The 18,653-nt window shown below is 38.9% G+C and overlaps 1 protein-coding gene across 1 annotated transcript in view; it reads right to left on the bottom strand.

Annotated features, from left to right (window-relative positions):
- Positions 1 to 18,653, bottom strand: part of lrba (LPS-responsive vesicle trafficking, beach and anchor containing) — a 336,519-nt gene that overhangs the window by 180,558 nt on the left and 137,308 nt on the right. The window contains exon 34 of the mRNA XM_065254703.2: positions 10,681 to 10,745. Coding sequence (XP_065110775.1) covers positions 10,681 to 10,745 — 65 coding nt within the window. The remainder of the gene's footprint in view (positions 1 to 10,680; positions 10,746 to 18,653) is intronic.

The following is an 18,653-nucleotide window of genomic DNA, read 5'->3' as shown; positions in this document are numbered from 1 at the left end:
CACCCGTGGTGTAACTGCAACTTGGGTGTGCATTATTTTCTTATAATTCAATGACCCGTCGTCAATTAATCCTTACATATGACATTTTTTTACAACTGATTAACAGAGTGTTTGTGACATTTGAACGTCTTGTCTTATCTTATCTTAAAACCGGAAGTAAACTAATTTTAGTTTAGTCTGCATTCGTTAAAAATGAGCAAATAAAATATTTCAAATCAATATTTAATCCTCCTTACCTTACTTATGAGGTAAATATCCGTGTGATAAGCAGGATAATGCACACCCGCGGTGTAACGGCACTCCGCTTGAGTTGTACCGCATTGCACCTTGGGTGTGCATTATTTTCTTATAATTCAATGACCCGTCGTCAATTAATCCTTACATGTGACATTTTTTTCAAATGATTAACAGAGTGTTTGTGACATTTGAACATCTTGTCTTACCTTAAAACCGAAAGTAAACTAATTTTACTCCCGGAAGGTCTGCATTCGTTAAAAATGAGAAAATAAAATATTTCAAATCAATATTTTATTCTCCTTACCTTACTTATGAGGTAAATAGCCGTGTAATAAGCAGGACAATGTAAAGTCAGCAGGTTTTTAATTGCAAACATTATAGGAACATGTAACTTCTGTGCCAAATACAGGCCGTTAGGGTTCGTAAAAAAATGTCCCTGTATGAAGTAAAAAAGAGTGGAAGTACTGGGAACTTCTCCCAGAATAGCGTGCGCACACATTAACATGGATTAACGACGATTAAAGTGAAAAAAACGTCAACATTTCTTGACCACGCGCACATGCAACTGCAAGAACTGAGAGGTGGCTGACATCAAAGTACTGCGAGAGCATTTCGGAAGCAGTCTCGTCTAATGAGTTCTCGGTTCGCTCTCACGGGATTTTGATGTCATCTGACTGCCTCTTGGTTCTTGTGGCGCCAAGTGAAGTTTACCCATGAGTTTAACAACTCATTGTATCAGCCACTGGTTAGATCAGCGTAGCGGTCAAAAACGATCACGTACGAGACAAACCAATTACCCCCAAAATACAGGACCCTAGGCTTACTGTGCAAAGACACGTAAATTACCTGGCTGTTTGATTTTCTTAGCCCACGAACTGAAAGGCTTGCCAATCTTCCTCATTTCGCTAAGTCAAGTTAATCTCCATTGGTCTTATACACCTTTATCGATGTCCAAAACATCGGATCCTTGCTGCATTACAAGTATGTCCATGCTAGCAGAAATACAGTTTTACCTCAGTTTAACGTGAGATACAGCCAGAAAACCCGGAGTGGATCTGGTGCGTATGATTACAGAACGCTTACAGTGGAGAGAGGAACGTGATTTCGCTCCACTCCAGGCTTTTATCACATTCCACTTAACAAGGTGAATACACAGCGTCTTTATGAAAAGTTAATTTAATAATTTTGCAACTGACGGAAATCCGTCGTAGACTCGCTGCAATCGACGGAAATCCGTCGCTACAACGGAGAACTTTAATCCATGCATTAACCAGAGCAAGCGTACTTCCATCAACATACTTCGTTGCAGTGCTGCACAACGCGTTACAGACTTGCTCAAAAAGATTTGTCGTTTTGTTTTAAGATCACAAAATCAAACAAGTCACCAAAGAAGTTTGTTTTGTTTGTAATGGTGCATTCACACCAGACGAGGAAGAGGCGGCAAGCACAAGTGATTTACATGTTAAGTCAATGCAAAGACGCGAATAGGCATCCTGCAGTGCGGGACACGCCATTGAACGTTGCCGCGGGAAACACGCAAGCTGAAAAATCTGAACTTTGGCAGATATTCACGCCGTGATAACCAATCAAGAGCTTGCTCTAGTAGTGACGTGATTACAGGAAGCGAGCGGAGTCGCAGAAGCCCCTCCCATGACGGAAATGTCCACGTTTTTGCCGCCTCTACCACATCTGGTGTGAACGCACAGTAAGGAAAATATAGCCATGTTCGGCTTCCGAAACAACATAGCGCTAAGGGAACAGTAGGTGCAGTTGCTTTTTCCGGGACAGCAACAGAGTTGTGCAAGTGTGTTTGTTCGGTGACAAATGTTTTATAAACAAGTTCCAGTTTGACGCTGGATTTGCAGATCATTTAAAACTGAAAGATGGAGTGGTCCCAGCAATGAAAGACCTGGTTTTTCATCGGAACCATAGCATGTGAACGGAGCTGAGTGGTGAGAAATTCCACTCCCTTTTCACGTGGGTGTTCCCTAATCCCGCTCAAAGTTGGACCAGACAGCTTTGCTCAATTCTGCTCCCTGCTCACCTTCAATTTCATCACGATCCAGTGAAATCGCTCTGTGCTCACTCATATTTAAAATTCCTCTGCATGCCTAACACTTGACGTTTTTAACCGAAGCCTTACACCTGGGACATACTGTCTGCATGGCAGACGTGGAGTTGGTTTGTTGCGTGACTGCTGCGGACAAAATCCGCTTCATTTCTGTTCTGTCGTGGGCCCTGCACCTAATATGCATAAGCAAATCAACACGCAGCAAACCTGCTCCGCGTCGCGTCCGCCACGCAGCCTATATTCTTGTGCATGGCCTAGACTTGGGTGTGAGCGGTATCAGAGTGGAACCGGATCCAGCCTTTGGATAAAAACCTGTTCTGCGCTCTGACTATTTTTGCACACTCCACACCTCACTCACTCCCCGCTCACATACTCTGATCAGAACCACAGGTGGTAAGTAAAACTGCATCAAATGTTTGTTGTTTCTTGGCATATAGGGTAAACAACACAATGTAAACTACACAAATGTAAAGTGAATACCAAAAGTTATCCCCATAATATGATGCGATAATGTGTTGCGATGTATTGTGTGATGGATGCTCGTGACCTGCTCCGCCTGTGGTACAAATCCAGAAGCTCAGCTCAGCTGTACATATCTTTTATAAAACTAAGGATTCTTCAAAGAATGTAAGGATACAAAACTACTCTATAGATACTGAATATTAGGATGAAATTAGCAGTGTTATGTCACCTTTAAGTGCATCACATCAGAAACGGGCATTAATCACATCTAGTCATGACCATGTTATAAATCAATTTCATTTTATATGACTGGTAGGCAAGCAAGTATGAGAGTACCCTTCATCTCTCTCAACTGTTAATCTGTGAAATCAATTTTACTAAACCTAATAACACAGTTGTTAGGACATGAAAGTTTCAATAACATACTAAACCAACTTAAATAACCCATTTAAAACAAGCAGAAAATTATATTTAGCACGGCAGCTGAACCCACTCCCACTAAAACAACCAGCAATTGATTTGTAAACGATACGCATCTAACAAGATACGGATGCTTGTTGGGAAGGGTTAGGGCACGGGAGCAAGCGTCACCCTGGCTCATGTTGCTACATATGTAAGAACAGCTTTGCTTGGATAAACACACACCCGGACACATGCACACACTACGTCTTATCACGGGGCATCTGATGATTACAGAGGCTGATCTGAGATAATGCTACTGTTCATCAACACAGTGTCACTCATCAAACCTTTAAAAGTACAAATCCTGAGGTTTTCCTGAAAAAAAAAAAAACAGTTGATCAGTAGATCAGTGTTGCCTTTCTGTCTAAAGTACCACGGGTTAGAACAGACGGTAAGGAACCTGATCCTGAAACAGCATATTTACACCCCGGGCAGATTTGTGAACAACACAAGCCATGGCCTAATAAAACATTCCCCCAGAGACCGTGAGGAGTCTCTCAGCAGGTCAGGAGGCTCGGGCCTCTGCAAAGTGGAAGAATAACAGACCGAGGGTGGAGGGCTGAAACCCGAGCCTGGTGTGTCAGTGGCCGGCAGCGGGGGAGCGGACGTGCCCTGGACTATGTGGTGACCCTCTGCCACCCCTCTCACCCCGACTGCCATCAATAACATAGCCTGCTCCTTGAGACTGCCCTTCATCTTTATCACCCTTTCACTTTCTTAATCTATTTATATTGAATTTATGATATTACAGACTAGAGAAGCAACATGGGATTACCATCTCATGCTGTTCTGTACAGTGTACAGACACAGTTAGACCTTGAACTGAATAGGACTGTTTAGTCCACATAGCGGCTTATTTTAACCAAGAATTAGTGACTTGCAGAGATTGAAATGTAACTTTTATGTGCCACTTAGAGGCAGATTTCTTTGAAATGAATTATAGACGGGCATGAAAAATGGATTAAAAGCTGCAACCCATAACATCTGCCATCTCTGTTTATAACATAAAATTGCAGGATACTTTTCTTACTTAAATCCTTACTTGGGTTTAAGTCGAATAAGATCTAAACCGTCTTCACACAAAATCATACTCATAAGCTCAAATTTCTTCAATAAAATAGGGTAGAGTGGGGCACAACTTAAAGCAACACCAAAGAGTTTTGGCTCTTTGCTCCCCCTACAGGTTAGAAGCGTAATTGTCCATTACCCACTGTCATAAATACTGAGGCACAGCTGGCTCTGATTGGATTGTAGGTCTGCCGTAAAGCAAGTTTTTTAGTATTCACTCGGACTACAGGACCCCTACCCGACGGTTGGAAACTTCTTTAGTGCGGTTTTGGCCGATAGAGGGCTGCAAAGCGAATGTGAAAGTGCTGTTCACCCTGATTAGAGTGGATGAACGACTGAAACTGTTTTGGAAGCGTTATTTTAAGGTAAAAAAAACTCTTTGGTGTTGCTTTAACGCTTTTTGACTTTCTCATAATTTTTTTTAAGTTAGATTCATAATTTTTTACACAATAAACACACACATCTCTGCTACAAATGAACACTTATAGTTTGTTTGTGGGACCTACCGTTATTGTGCAATTACACCAAACCACAACTTCATCCAACCATCCTTATATTCTGTATCAATGCATATAAAGACATTTTTTTGAAAGGGCTGCACAATTAATGCAACAAAATCATATTGCCAGTTATTTCCCCTGATACTGTATAAACGGTTATAATTTTGATTAAAGGGGTTAAAATTGTCAGATTGCATGTTTTGCTTTGTTTTAAGAGTGTTAAATGATGTCTGTGCACATAAAAGATCTGTAAAGTTGCAAAAATTAAAGTTTCAAATCCAAAGAGATATTCTTTTTAAACGTGAAGTCTCATCCACGCCCACCTAAAACGGCTCGTTTAACACGCCCATGCAGTTAGACGTCATACTGGTTTGAACATTTTCATAACAACGCCCTCATATATACGCAAAGATAGAGGGTGTAACTTCAATCACGCTGTAGTATTGTTTTTTCCGCCATGTCGAGCAGACGCTGTGTTTCGTTGCAAAACTACTTTGGTTGGCATTCCAACAGAGTAAACATTAAGAAACCAGTGGTTAGGTTTTATTTACAACACAGTTTCAGAACAGTACAGCCCAAATGTTCGATTGTGTGCTGCACATTTTAAGGAGGATTACTTTCTAAACATCGCGGAGTACAACCGCTGGATGTACACAAAGGCTTCGTCTAAAAAGTGGAGCAATTGTAACTTTGCAACTACCGTAAAACTTCAAATAATAGCCGAGTCCCAAATAGACACCTGTCTCTTTTAGACGCCTGGTGTGACACCAGGTTTGGGTAAATAAACGCCTGTCTCAAATAAAGGCCTGGTCTGTTTTTTAGTTTCGGGTTGTATTTAATCTTCTAAAACCCGTCAGATAGTCTGTTTAAGACAGTTCTATGGTGCAGATTGAACACGCTAAAGTTTTTTTTTTGCTTACCGGTAGATGTCACGTGACAGACGCAGTCATTCCGTTACTCATCACTATGAAAACACAACAAGCTTCGTCGCCAGGATTGAGGTGATGATGACAGTAGCGAAGTGGCAATCGGGAGAGTCGGGACTTTTCCCGGTGGGCCGGTAGTGTTTTGAGGCCGCTGATAATAGCCGGGCTTTCAGTCTTTTGTCATGCATGCACTCCCGCCACACATTGTATTTCTCACGCGGAAACACTATTTATCATGTTTAATATGCTGCAGCGCCCAAAATGTATCTGGCCGCACTGCTCTCTCTCTCTATCAAGCCCGTCTTCCCTAGAGTTCTAGTCGAGCAAGCCAATACAAAAAAAAGAGAAAGAGGCTACACAATAGCCAATCAGAAAATAGCACTGTTGTATCTGGGTAAGATTTCACGCAACAACCAATAAAAAAACATATCCTTGTTTGCTTTATTTATACTGCCAATAATTTAAGACTGTTGTTATTACACGAACTAATTTGTTAAACACATTCAAATTAAAAATAAAACGTAATATGTGGTAACCTCCTGCTGTCATGCTGGAACAATTAAATTAAAAGCCTGTCTCTTATAGACGCCTGTCTCTTTTAGACGCCTGGTTTGATGATAGGTTTGGGAAAATAAAAGCCCGGGCTATTATTTGAAGTTTTACGGTACACTGACATCCTGTAAGTAGCTGATGTTTTCATATTTAATACATTTCCTCACTGACGATTCAAAGACGAGTTTCGTGCAGAGACGCGCCTGTGTTTTCATGCATTTCCTAATGATGATCCAAACGCGAGATTTGAGAAGGGCAGATTAGTGCTTGTTTGTTGTTTCTACGTTCACAAATGCAAACATGGTTTATGTTTTAGTATCCTTACCTTACCATCTGTTAAGTTCCACGCTGGTAAAGTTGATAGATTAGGGGTCCGATTCAGGCTCGTGTTGATAAGGTAGTAGTATATACGGTAGTATCTCGTGGCTTTCACTATTGTTTTGGGAGCTCATCTTCCAAAACTTGCCAAGGAGCGTCATTTTCCAATTACGTTACTGAGGTATTCGGCCAATCACAACGCACTGGATAGCTGGCCAATCAGTTCACACCCATTGACACCGCACTTTCTCACAACGATGAGCTTTGTACCAAACGACCTGTTTCAGATGGGCGGTATGTGGAAAATAATGATTTTTTTAACCATAAACCACACGAACACATTGTATTACACCAAATACACAAAGTAATGTGCTTTTTAGCCCTATAATATGACCCCTTTAATAGTATTTACACGTTTAATCATTGTACACTGGAGGCTTAGTTGTAACACTGTGTTACAACTAACCTCGCTGTGTAGAAATGTTTTCAATCCCAGCAATCAATTACTAGGAGTGGCTGACATGTTTCAAAATGGTGTTATGTTTTAGGTAACAAGACAGTGATTAAAATAATATAAGGTCGGATTTGGTGACTTACACACCCAACTCAGAAAAAAAAAAAAAAAACATAAGATGAAGAAATTTACTTTTATGCCTCCAAAACACTCTTTGTTCAATATCTTAACCAAAACACATCAAAACTTTTTAAAAAAAACTCGGCCTTGTATAAATATGTAAGTAGCTGCGTAACAATTAACCCTGCATAAGTTTGTGCCCCGCTCACCCCTACTATTATTATAATTTGAATATTGTTAAAATGTCACTATTTAAGCCAAAGTGTTTAAAAAAAAAAGATGACTGGTCTTTTCTGAAGAGTTTTACAACCTCCTCCACACCATGCATTTATCAGACACAGATACTACCTGACCCTCTGCTGTCATCATTTCTTGCATCTTTTTTAACCATGGATTTTATTGCTTTGTAGAATAAAATCCTTCTTTGGTAGACCTGACTTTTTTAGTTTAAACTGTTATTAAGGGGAAATCTTTCTAAACACACTCAAAGCACATTTACATTCTCATTTCTGTGGTGCTGTGAGTGATGGATTGTGCTGACAGTGCTTCTTATGAGTTCAGTGTTGGACAGATCTGTTGTTTCAACTGTAACAAAGTAACAGTTTCAACAGTTGTTACTGTAACAACACGGAAAACATTTCCTCGCTGGATATGATTTGGTCTTCCGACCTTTTGTCAACGTGTCAGTTTTGTTTTGAGGAATATGCGCGAAGGAGAGCAGACAGAAACAGTTTAGAGACAGAAAGAGTGTGCGTGTGCGGCTCTCAGCTCATTCTCTGTCCCGCAAACACCAAGATTATCACTCATTAATCACATTAAATGAGCTCAATCTTTGTGATGCACGGGTGTGCACCACGAGACATGAGCCTGTTGCGCTGTTGTACTGGCTGCTTTTTAGTTTTTTTTGCGCGATTCAGCCATTGTTTATTAAAGCTGTATATGATCAATCATGGCTGTAGAGTAGCCTCAGGTAGCTTGCAGCAAGAGGCTGTGTCACGTGATCTACAACAATGCTTAGGTGCCCATAGATGTGCCTGCCTCTTAATCTGCCTACTTAGCAGCACAATCGACTAAAGCCAATTTTTTAAATATGCCAAAAATCTGCAAAATTATCGGCCCAGAGGATAAAATGGTCGACCTCTAATTTTAAGTTTCTGACTATTGACAAGTTGACATAACTTATATAAAATAATGACATAAATTATAAAGTTAAAGTAAAACAAAAACTTAAATATTGATATTACTTTTTTTACAGCGTGGCACAATCACTGATTTTTGCTTATTTTCCCCAAAAAGTTACAGATTGCTGCCTTAAATAATGTCACAGCAGTCTATCAACACAGTAACTTTACCCAACCCGACATTAAAGGGGACATTTCACAAAACTTTTTTAAGATGTAAAATGAAATCTTTGGTGTCCCCAGAGTACGTATGTGAAGTTTTAGCTCAAAATACCCCAGAGATAATTTATTATAGGATGTTAAAATTGCCACTTTGTAGGTGTGAGCAAAAATGTGCCATTTTGGGTTCATCCTTTTAAATGCAAATGAGCTGATCTCTGCAATAAATGGCAGTGTCATGGTTGAATAGTGCCGATTAAGGGGCGGTATAATCCCCTTCTGACATCACAGGTATAGCCAAATTTCAATAACCTAGTTTTTTCACATGCTTCTAGAGAATGGTTTACCAAAACTAAGTTACTGGGTTTTTCTTTTTCACATTTTCTAGGTTGAGAAAAGCACTGGGGACCCAATTTTAGCACTTAAACCTGGAAAAAAACAGATTTGCATGATATGTCCCCTAAGAATGCAGTTACACTTATGTTTTCACTTGAGCCTGTTTCGGCACGGCATTGTTCACATAGCGTGGCTAAAATCAGACACCTGTGTGAACTGGTCAGGGTCCTGAACTGCATTGCGTGTGCAAAAGTACAATATTACATCCTACCCAGCACACTGTAATACGGACACAAACGTGCAGACTACTAAGCGGGTGTGGTGGACTTTATACGGAGCTGCGCAGACCGGCCAGTCGATGCGTTTTATCTCAATTCCGTGGGAGTGAGGGATACGAGAGCATAAGAGCCGAGCCAGTATGCTCCCGGGTCGGTCATCTGGACAACGCTGAGAAAAGTCAAACACACTTATTTGCGTGTTAGGGGCTTTCGTGTATAAAGGAATGTGCAACAGAAGTTGTAATGTCTTGAATGTTTTTAAGTGATTTTACAAACATGCCATTGGTGCAAATTTCAATTGTGATGCATTTCACTCCAGAATGAAGTAAAAGTGGCTCAAATCAAAATTGAAAAGATCAGATTTCATGTGGTTTGTGCTGTTCACTGTCATGCAAAGAGACAGACATGGGTCACATATGAGCAAAAAATCAAATTTTGACTGCAATCTGAACGTAGTCTAAAAGTTGCTACATGAGACTACAGACCCTGCCTGGCACTTTAAACGTCATCACACATGAAGATCTCAAAAACTATGCAACACAGGCACAAATCCCCAAAAAGATTCATCCACAGAGTATGTCTTTATGATGTTTTTAAATCTGTTTAATAAAATTTGAAAGAGTTGTGCGAAACTCGGAGGTGATGACGCTGATGTCAAGAGACTGTGGTGTAGTTCGCTTGTAGCCTAAGAAAAGCTTTTCTTTTCTAGTAAACGCATTTAGACTTCAAAATTCATAAAAGTTGTGTTGATCTGGGAAGATTATCTTGTTGGACAAAACGTGCAAGCATCATAAACTGCAAGCAGAGCTTACTATGCTTGTGGTAATCCAAAAGTCTATGGTAAAAATGAATGGGCTTTTTCAGCAAGGGAACCAGTGTCCTGCTAACTTACGATTTGACCTACAAAAAATGTGTCATACAAGCAACTGATGCTCCTAAAATAATAATAACAAAGAGATTTTTTGTGTGTGCTTTTACAACTAGCATTATGTCAATACAGTATCTTAACAGGTGCGTCCAATGTTTGCCCATCCTGACCTTGATTTTCAAAAAAGTGAAGCCAAAAAAAGATGGCTAGCAGTCAAGGTGATGATGTTCACAACCCCGATGCATCACTGCATTCATTAGCATTTCTGTAGCGCGCATCGGCACACCAGCATTCATTAACATGAATTTCCATTGTTAACATAGAAATGAGAGCCATCTGAAAGATCTAAGGGATTGAAATTGAAGACAGATCCTTTCATCCCAAAGGGAGTCTAAGTAAAAGAGTCCAACAGATGAGGCATAACCCCATCTGAAAACAGCAAGATGCAAAAAAGATTTCCCAGGAGGTGGCCAAAAAAACTGCTCTCTCAAAAACCCTCTCTGTGACATGCGATAACCCACGCGGACAAGCCAAGTTATTGACAGACGCCTTGAACTCCAGGTCACCCTGTTGATCCCATTTTCACCTTTCTGCATTAAATTGATTTCTTCCAAACGAGACCTGCTCGACGCGGTTTTGTAAACCTGGTGATAATGTGGAGATTGCTAACACGGGATTAGATAATTACCTGCCCTCGTTCACTAGCTCAATGAAAGCCAAGCCTGCATTCTTCTGGATGGAGTTCTGCCATTCCTGTGGAGAAACATAGAAACATTACATTAAGATTATAAAAAGTCAGTAAAATGGTGCATTAAAGTAAATATCTATATAAAAACATTTGATCAAGGTATTGGACATAACGAAAAATCCATTCTTATGTTACAGTAAACGCTGTCCTCCATAAAAGCTCATGATCATCAAATCCTTTTAGAAGAAGAGTATCAAGAAAAAGAAGGAAATTAAATCAGGTTTACATCATACATTTGATGTCCTAAACACTACGTCTTCACAATCTTTAAAAGGTCTCACTCTGGTATTGTAAAAGGTGTTAATCTAAACATCTTTGGAAACCACAGCTTTAAATGATATATAAGAGTCTAGGAGTGAGAGCCAAAAACCAACGTTTTTCACAGCTGCACCAACATTTCAACACTTCTCTGTGATCGACTCAAGAATAATAACAACCGGGTCACGGGTATGTACAAAGTCAGAGGCGCTCGTGTTTTCTCCAGGGTTCCTTTCACAAAGCGACTGTATCACTGAGACAGGAGGGTTAAAGTAAAACCCTGATGTCTCATTTGTTTCAGCCATCAGACCGAGCTTTTACTGGTGCTACACAAGCAACGATGATGATTTATTTGTAATCCCCTGCCCGTTCCTGGGCTCATAAATGAACATGGAAAGAAAGGTTAAATGCACTAACTTATTAAGAGCGAAAAATATTTTACCACCCTATGGGAGAAGAGGAATAGAGAGGTGTAACTGAAACCAAAATAAACAACATTCAACTCTGTTAACATAGTGAGATGTGAGCACGTGTGCGGATTTATGTCTGCCAGAGGCTATCGTTCACTATTACTGCTGTTAATTCCCAAACTATACGTGGAATCTCCGGGATAACATACTTGAGGAAACGGATTTGAATAAATCTTACATTTCCTTTCAGATAAGCAAACATACTAGCTGTTCGCCATTTACAATTCATTTACCGAACCATGAATTTACATCATTTCAGAGCTGACACAACAGAGCTGGTTCAAAAAGTTAATTTATGTGCATTTGGCAAGACACCCTTATTCAAAACAAATGACAATGTAGTCAAGTTATACACACTTATAATATACAAATTTACCTGGGAACCAAACCAATGACCTTGGCATAAAGATAGTACTGCCATGTTCCCCCAGCGCTACAGTAACACCTTAAAAAGTTTGTACTACATTTCCTAAACCAGGGGTTTTCAAACTTTTTTGTCAGTTGAACCCCCTTGACCCTAAAGGAGTAGTCCACTTTAAAGATGGGGTACATTGACTTTTTATAGTAGGAAAAAAAATACTTGGTAAGTCAATGGGCCCCATCTATAAAGTGGACTACTCCTTTAATAATGTACCTAATAATGTACTCCTTTAATAATGTTAAAGTACCCCTGAGAATTCAACCCTTACCCTTGTGCAGCCCTTTTTGAGTGGGGGGTAAAAAGGTGATGTACTCCTACAAATTAATATAACTGGCATTTTTTGGTCTAGAAGCTAAATTTTGGTCTTGTTTTAAAAAAGACACTTTAAAAAAAATTACAGAAATGTCTGGAGGTGAGAATATTAAAAAATAAAAAAAAATGTTATAGCAGTTTAAATTTATTTTAATAAATAAAAAAATGCAATATAGCATTATTTTATACATAAAATATATAGTAATATTAATATATAGTTTATACATAGTTAACAAGCTAAGTTAATTTTTAATCATTTAATAGCACATTTGAATGTTTAACTTCAAAAACATTTCTTTCTCATCCACTTGAAAGTTTTTATCAGTAGTTTATCAGTAGTTTATCACCTGTTATTAGACATACGCAGATCCCAGTTTGGGAAACAAATGACCTCTTTTAAATATGTTGGACAAACATATCAACTCCTCAGACTCAATGGACAAAATTATGGACATCGCATTATGCCAAAAGTGTTGACTGTTTAGTATACAGTACAGTAGTGGGCTACTAAAGCAGTGGTTCTCATACTGGGGGCCGTGGCCCCCTGGGCGTCCCTGAGATGGTGCCGAGGGGGGGGTTAAATTAAATAACTACATTTTTCATACATTTTGGGATATAAAATCTCAGAAAAATAAGGCTACTTACCAACAGCACTACATTTTTAAATATATTTTATGTTTTGTTTAATTAAAATTTTAAGTTGTCAAATTTTTGTCATACATTTTCTTTGCGGGGGCACGAAATGATGCACCGTGACCGTATATAGGGGGCCCGCACGCTGAAAAAGTTTGAGAACCACTGTACTAAAGGGATGGAATAGGTGTTCCTGAAGCTCAGTAGGGAGAGCATTGCATTAGAAGAGCAAAATGTCATAGGTTCGATTTCCAGGGAAGACACATATAGACATACTTATAGCTTGAATGCTCCGTAATTGCTTTAAATAAAAGTTTCAACCAAACGTATAACTGTAAATGAAACAAGAGAGAAAAATAAAAACATTGCAGTGTGACGGCAGAAGGAGATCAATGCTGAATGGGATTAGGATGACAGAACTTATATGCTAAGATCCTATTAGGAGATAACACTTCTGTGGCCATCATCTACAAAACACACAGATTCATTTTAGCTACAAAGATAAATGAAGGTTCGATAGGTGCGGAAAGAGCATTATTCTTTAATTAAAGGAAGCAATGACCCCAATCAAACAGCCTTAACGATCAACTCTGTGCGCTGGGGACAAGCTTGACGGTTATTGGATTTCAACCAGTCATTGTGATTGGCCCTGATAGGGTTTTATGGTATCCAATGCTGTTTCCATTCTGACCTGATGAGAGGATACAGGCAGCCATTTGTGACCCTTCAACTCTGACCCTGACCTAGGAGAGGTGCTTCTACTAGCCAGCAACCTCTGCCCTGTCGCTACGGAAACCATTCACCCGGATCCACACATGTCATCAGGATCAGGACTGCGTCCTGATATAGGATGTGACTTTATCAGCCTTGCGAACAGCGGTGGGTAAAGTTTGTATCATAAAGATAAACTCATAACTATAACAGCTATGGTTTCTGTTGTCTTTAATCTGTCTTACACTTTAGGTTTTATCGAGCACATTTATTATTGAGCCGTTTCCTATAATTCTCAATAAAACAACATATAGCAGTATAGTGGAAAAAATTCAGTGTAACAAAGTCATATAAATATAAGTTTTCGAACTTAACAAATAATAATACATAATTTCAACTTAATAAGTTATTTCAACTATATGTCAAAAACTTTAAACAAAAGTAAGTTTACTTGATCTAACCATTTTGATTAAAATTGCACGTAGCATTGCAGCATTTTTACAGTGAGGTCAAAACTAGCCAAATACACCAGCGAAAATGTCACATTTGATTGATGTTCAGTTATATAAACATAAGCTCTGGTATATTATATCTGGACACATAATTTAAAACATGTAACACATGATGGGAAAAACATTTAACTTTACGTCCAAATATTTTTACAGTCAAAATGCAAAACATTAAAATCCCCGGAGAAGTACAACTGAAACCAATATTAGGCTACATTTTTACTACATATTAGGCAGACATTGTCATCATAAAATTTACAAACAACATTAGTATTAATCTTGTGTGGCTTATACCAAAACATCAAACACATACATTAAACCTAATCAAAAATACTTTTCCTCTGAGAACACAACAAACGTTAAAGATATTCTTTGTTAGTCATCCAATGGATCGTTCTTTTGTTTAGTTTTGCAATTATAATTACCATGGCTCTGTATTCTTAATTACTGCTGATTAAGGGAACGCAATTACCCTCAAACTAAAACACAACTGAAACAACGCAGACCTACAATGCGAGGCAGGACAAGGAAATGTGCACAGCGTTTGGCTTCGTTCACTGAAAATAAACAAGTCGCTTGCCAGTTTCCAACCCATCAATTATAATCACAAGTATTTGTTTGTTTTGTGCAGGCTGGGGGATTGAAGCTTAGATGAAACAAAAAAATGATCCGTCACACGGAAGAGCACAGTTTCAGATCATAACAAGCGGGAGAAGTTTACGTTACGGCTTGTCCGCCGAGCACCAGGCGATTTACGGTGGAAAAGTGGCTACTGTAGGGCTTTGATCAAGAGATTCTGGATTTAAAACGTCAGGGTAGTGTTACTCACAGGGAAGACAGACAATTTATTTCCATCTAAGAAAAACCTTACTAGTGTATGACAATGCTCTCATCCTAAACTATAAAATAAACTTTTTTAAAACTGATTAACACAGACCATTGCTTAAAAATGAAGATATTTTGATTCTTACATGTATTGACTACATACCTGTTGTTTTTTGCCACATATTAAGAGTTGTTTTTGTGATGTACACTTACTTGGTTAAGTTATCTACTGGAACAGGCTACATTGATGGCATTTGATGAAACTGCAAAAATTATACGTTATTTTTTGGTTTTTTCTCTGGAATTTTTTTGAAAAAAATCTGCGGAATGATTTAAAGTCATTTTTTTTAAAATATTGCAAAATTGTATCTAAAATAATAACTTTTTAAAGGTTTAAAATAAAATAAATACACCAATCCAATAAGGGGCTGGACACACCAAAACTTTTAAACGCGGCTGAAAACACCTTGAGGACGCCGAATGCAAGCTGTTTTTCAGCTGAGTGCCAGCTTTCTTCAGCTGAGCGTTTTGGTAGCTGTGATACTTCAGCTGCGAGCCGGTTGGTTGCTGTGGTAATGTCCCTCCCCTCCTCCACTGTGATTGGGCGGCCGTGTGAGAACTGACATTGACGAGCGGAGCTTTTCTCCCAAAGTTGAATCTCTTTCAACTCTCGACGCTCAGCGCCGAGCGCGGAAAAACCGCTGAGCGCCGGTTTTCAGCGCGGAAAAAACCCGCTAGCTGCTGGCTTATTTTAAAAACGCAGAGCTTCCATTGGAAACAATTGAAAACATGCGCCGGCCGCGGGTGTAAAAATTTTGGTGTACACAACCCCTAAGTCCTTTGAATTAAACTGGACCAACATGAACCAGATAATGTGCATGTCAAGATAGAATTATAGTTTGTATATAAAATAAAAAATAAAAAAGCTTGTGATAATACGTCTTTATGAATTTAGCACGTACACTATGAAGATAATTTCATAATTTTTACAACGCAATGTAAACTTTATATTAAAAATAACAAGAGCATTTGTCTTGTAAACAGATTTGAAATGATCATGTGCTGACAATTGTGCGTCACATAGACGACAGAGTCAAGTGAGATCTGCTTAACTCAGTGATAAGTTTTATTTCATCTCAAATATAAAGTGGTTTGTGCTCTCTATCATTAAAAACGGTCAACGCAAACAGCACACGCAGGGTTAATGTACTTGACAATGACTGCTTACAAACGCGCAGGATATGTGTGCTTGTTGTCAATGACAGTTACTGGTCACAAACACGCTTAAGCGCGGGGTATGTGTGCTGGTCAATGACGGGCACTAAATCCGCGGAATTCTGCAGAGTTTTCCGCAAAATCTGCTGAAGCAGATTCTGTTTGGGCTAGTCATAGTTCATTATTTAGGTGTGCACTTCGACACACCGTATCATATTCGAAATCCCTGGTTGTGGTCCATTTCCAATTCCTGTTCCTCTCGCTCTCATCCTGTTTAATTTCCAGTCCTCTGTTGATTTTATCAGATAAAGCTGTAAAGGCCAATATAAAGTTTAAAAAAATATTATTACTTAATAACGGCACAAATAATTGTAAAAACAAAAAATTTTGTGGCAGTGCAAGCACAAATTTGACCTCAGAAAATAATACTAAGAAAATATTTTAGTTAATTTAAGCATACTTATTTGAAATTAAATACAAAAAATTACTACAGGCCAAATTATCCTTTGAACTTCAATTTTTTTTTATGTTGCCCTATAAGGGCGTTTATTGTCAGGGAGCTAAACACTAAGATGAGTCTATTTCAATTAACTGATTCCAATATCACAATGGCATCTGACAGCACGTCCAGACAGTTTAATTTACTGATGTGATGAGTTGAACACTCTACAAGTCTTGTGCGTGTTCTCAGATGTTATCTCTTCCAAAGCAAACATACAATCCCATACGGCCTGTGTTTCTGTGAGGACACTCCACACAAGGGGACTTTACAAGGGGAGCAAATATTTACTCTCACTACATTTAACGACCGCAGAGGACTGTGGTTAAATACACTTATGTGATTAGAAGCTTCCTTACCATGAGCCGGGCTTTGTGGTGTCAAAAGATTACTAAAAACTTCTCATTTATAAAAGAAAAAAAATATTAAAAGTTTAGGGGGAGGGTGATGACTGAAATAATCTAACTTGACAGGAATGATAATAGTGTACATAAATCTTGTTGTTTTCCTTTCTTTGCTAAAGAAACAATGATTATTCTTTGTTCACCACATAGTGAGAATGCTCACACTGATATGATTTTGATCCCATTTTAACACCGATTCTAAAACAGAGGTGCTAGTACCCCAGAGATTGTTTTCATAAGTGGGTTTCAGGGGGCCAACAGAACCATTCTGCTTTGTTGAACCTGTAAACCAAAAATAATGCTGAAATTAAAGTTGCATGCTCAAACTATAAATAGGTGACATTACATTCTTACGTTTGTAAATACAATAATAATTTTAGTTTTCTTTAATAAAATTAACAATAATACTAGTTGAAATCAGTATTATATAATTGGAAATAATGCATTCCTGCTTTAGGGTTTAAAAGGGATACTCCACCCCCTCCCAAAATTCCACAATTTACACTGTATTCAATATACAGTATGTGAGACAGTCTGTGAAGACCCAGCACTCATCAAGAACTGCTAGGTAGTAATACTTTAATTTAATTGATTCACGCCACAACTATACATAACAGGGTTCTTTCCATCCAGTTTAGCAAGGACAACAATGGCAGAAAGTGAATTAAAAGTCACTCAAGCTGTAAAGTTCCCCGATGCCTCTCCCTCTCACTTCCTGTCAGGAAAAGCCCCCTCTCCGGACGCATAGCTTAGATCGGCAGGGCGCCGGCAGAATTAAGTGCCAGTTGGTGTTAGTGTGTTTTCTCTTGGCCTCTGCGGAGCCTTGCGTTCAAAGAATGCTGAAAGCAGAGTTATCCACCGACACAAAGACCCTCGTGGGGCGCTGTCTTGGATGGAGACGGGATGAAGATGGAGACAAGGGAAGACAACACGTGGCCTGGGCCTGCGCTTGAACCTTGCGTATGTGTTATGCCACTCAGCGGGGTACGGGTCCGACTGTGAGATGGGGCGACTCAACCTCAGGTTCAACCACATTCCTCTTCACCTCTGTTACTCACCCAAGCCTTTGAATTGCCACGTATGGACAATCCAAACTTAAAAGCAACATTTATGAAACTTGGAAAGATTAAGACTTTTGAGATTTTGTGAGGTGTGTATGCTTGGAGGCCATTTTTATCCTAATGAATCCCCAAATGTGGACTAAATTCAAGAGCAGATATATATATTTAAAAATGTACACTCTGAAAAATGCTGGGCTATTTTTAGCCTATATGGTTGGTGGCAAAGGGACAAAACCAACTGTTGGGTTATAAATGAACTTGTGGTGAGTTGTTTTAGACTAAAATGCAGGTTGTTTTTATCCCATAGTTGGTTCAAATATAGATCATTTTTGAGTTAATTTAACCCCAAAGTTGGGTTTTTCCCTTTTTAACGCAACTACGGGTTAAAAATAACCCAGCCTTCTGGGGAAAACAGACAAAAATGTTATTATCCTGAACTAAACAGTTTACGACTCTTTCCTAGCAAATCACAGTGGATGACTGTGATAGAACAAAAGCTTGCTGGCAATTTATTTTATTTTATTATAATGCGTCTTTTGCGCTCTCAAAAAAGTTATTTTGAACGTAGAATGCTCAAATCAAGTGCGACACTTGT

This window comes from Paramisgurnus dabryanus, chromosome 4, assembly GCF_030506205.2.
Source record: "Paramisgurnus dabryanus chromosome 4, PD_genome_1.1, whole genome shotgun sequence".
Lineage (NCBI taxonomy): Eukaryota > Metazoa > Chordata > Actinopteri > Cypriniformes > Cobitidae > Paramisgurnus > Paramisgurnus dabryanus.
This window is presented reverse-complemented; position numbering and strand designations above follow the sequence as displayed.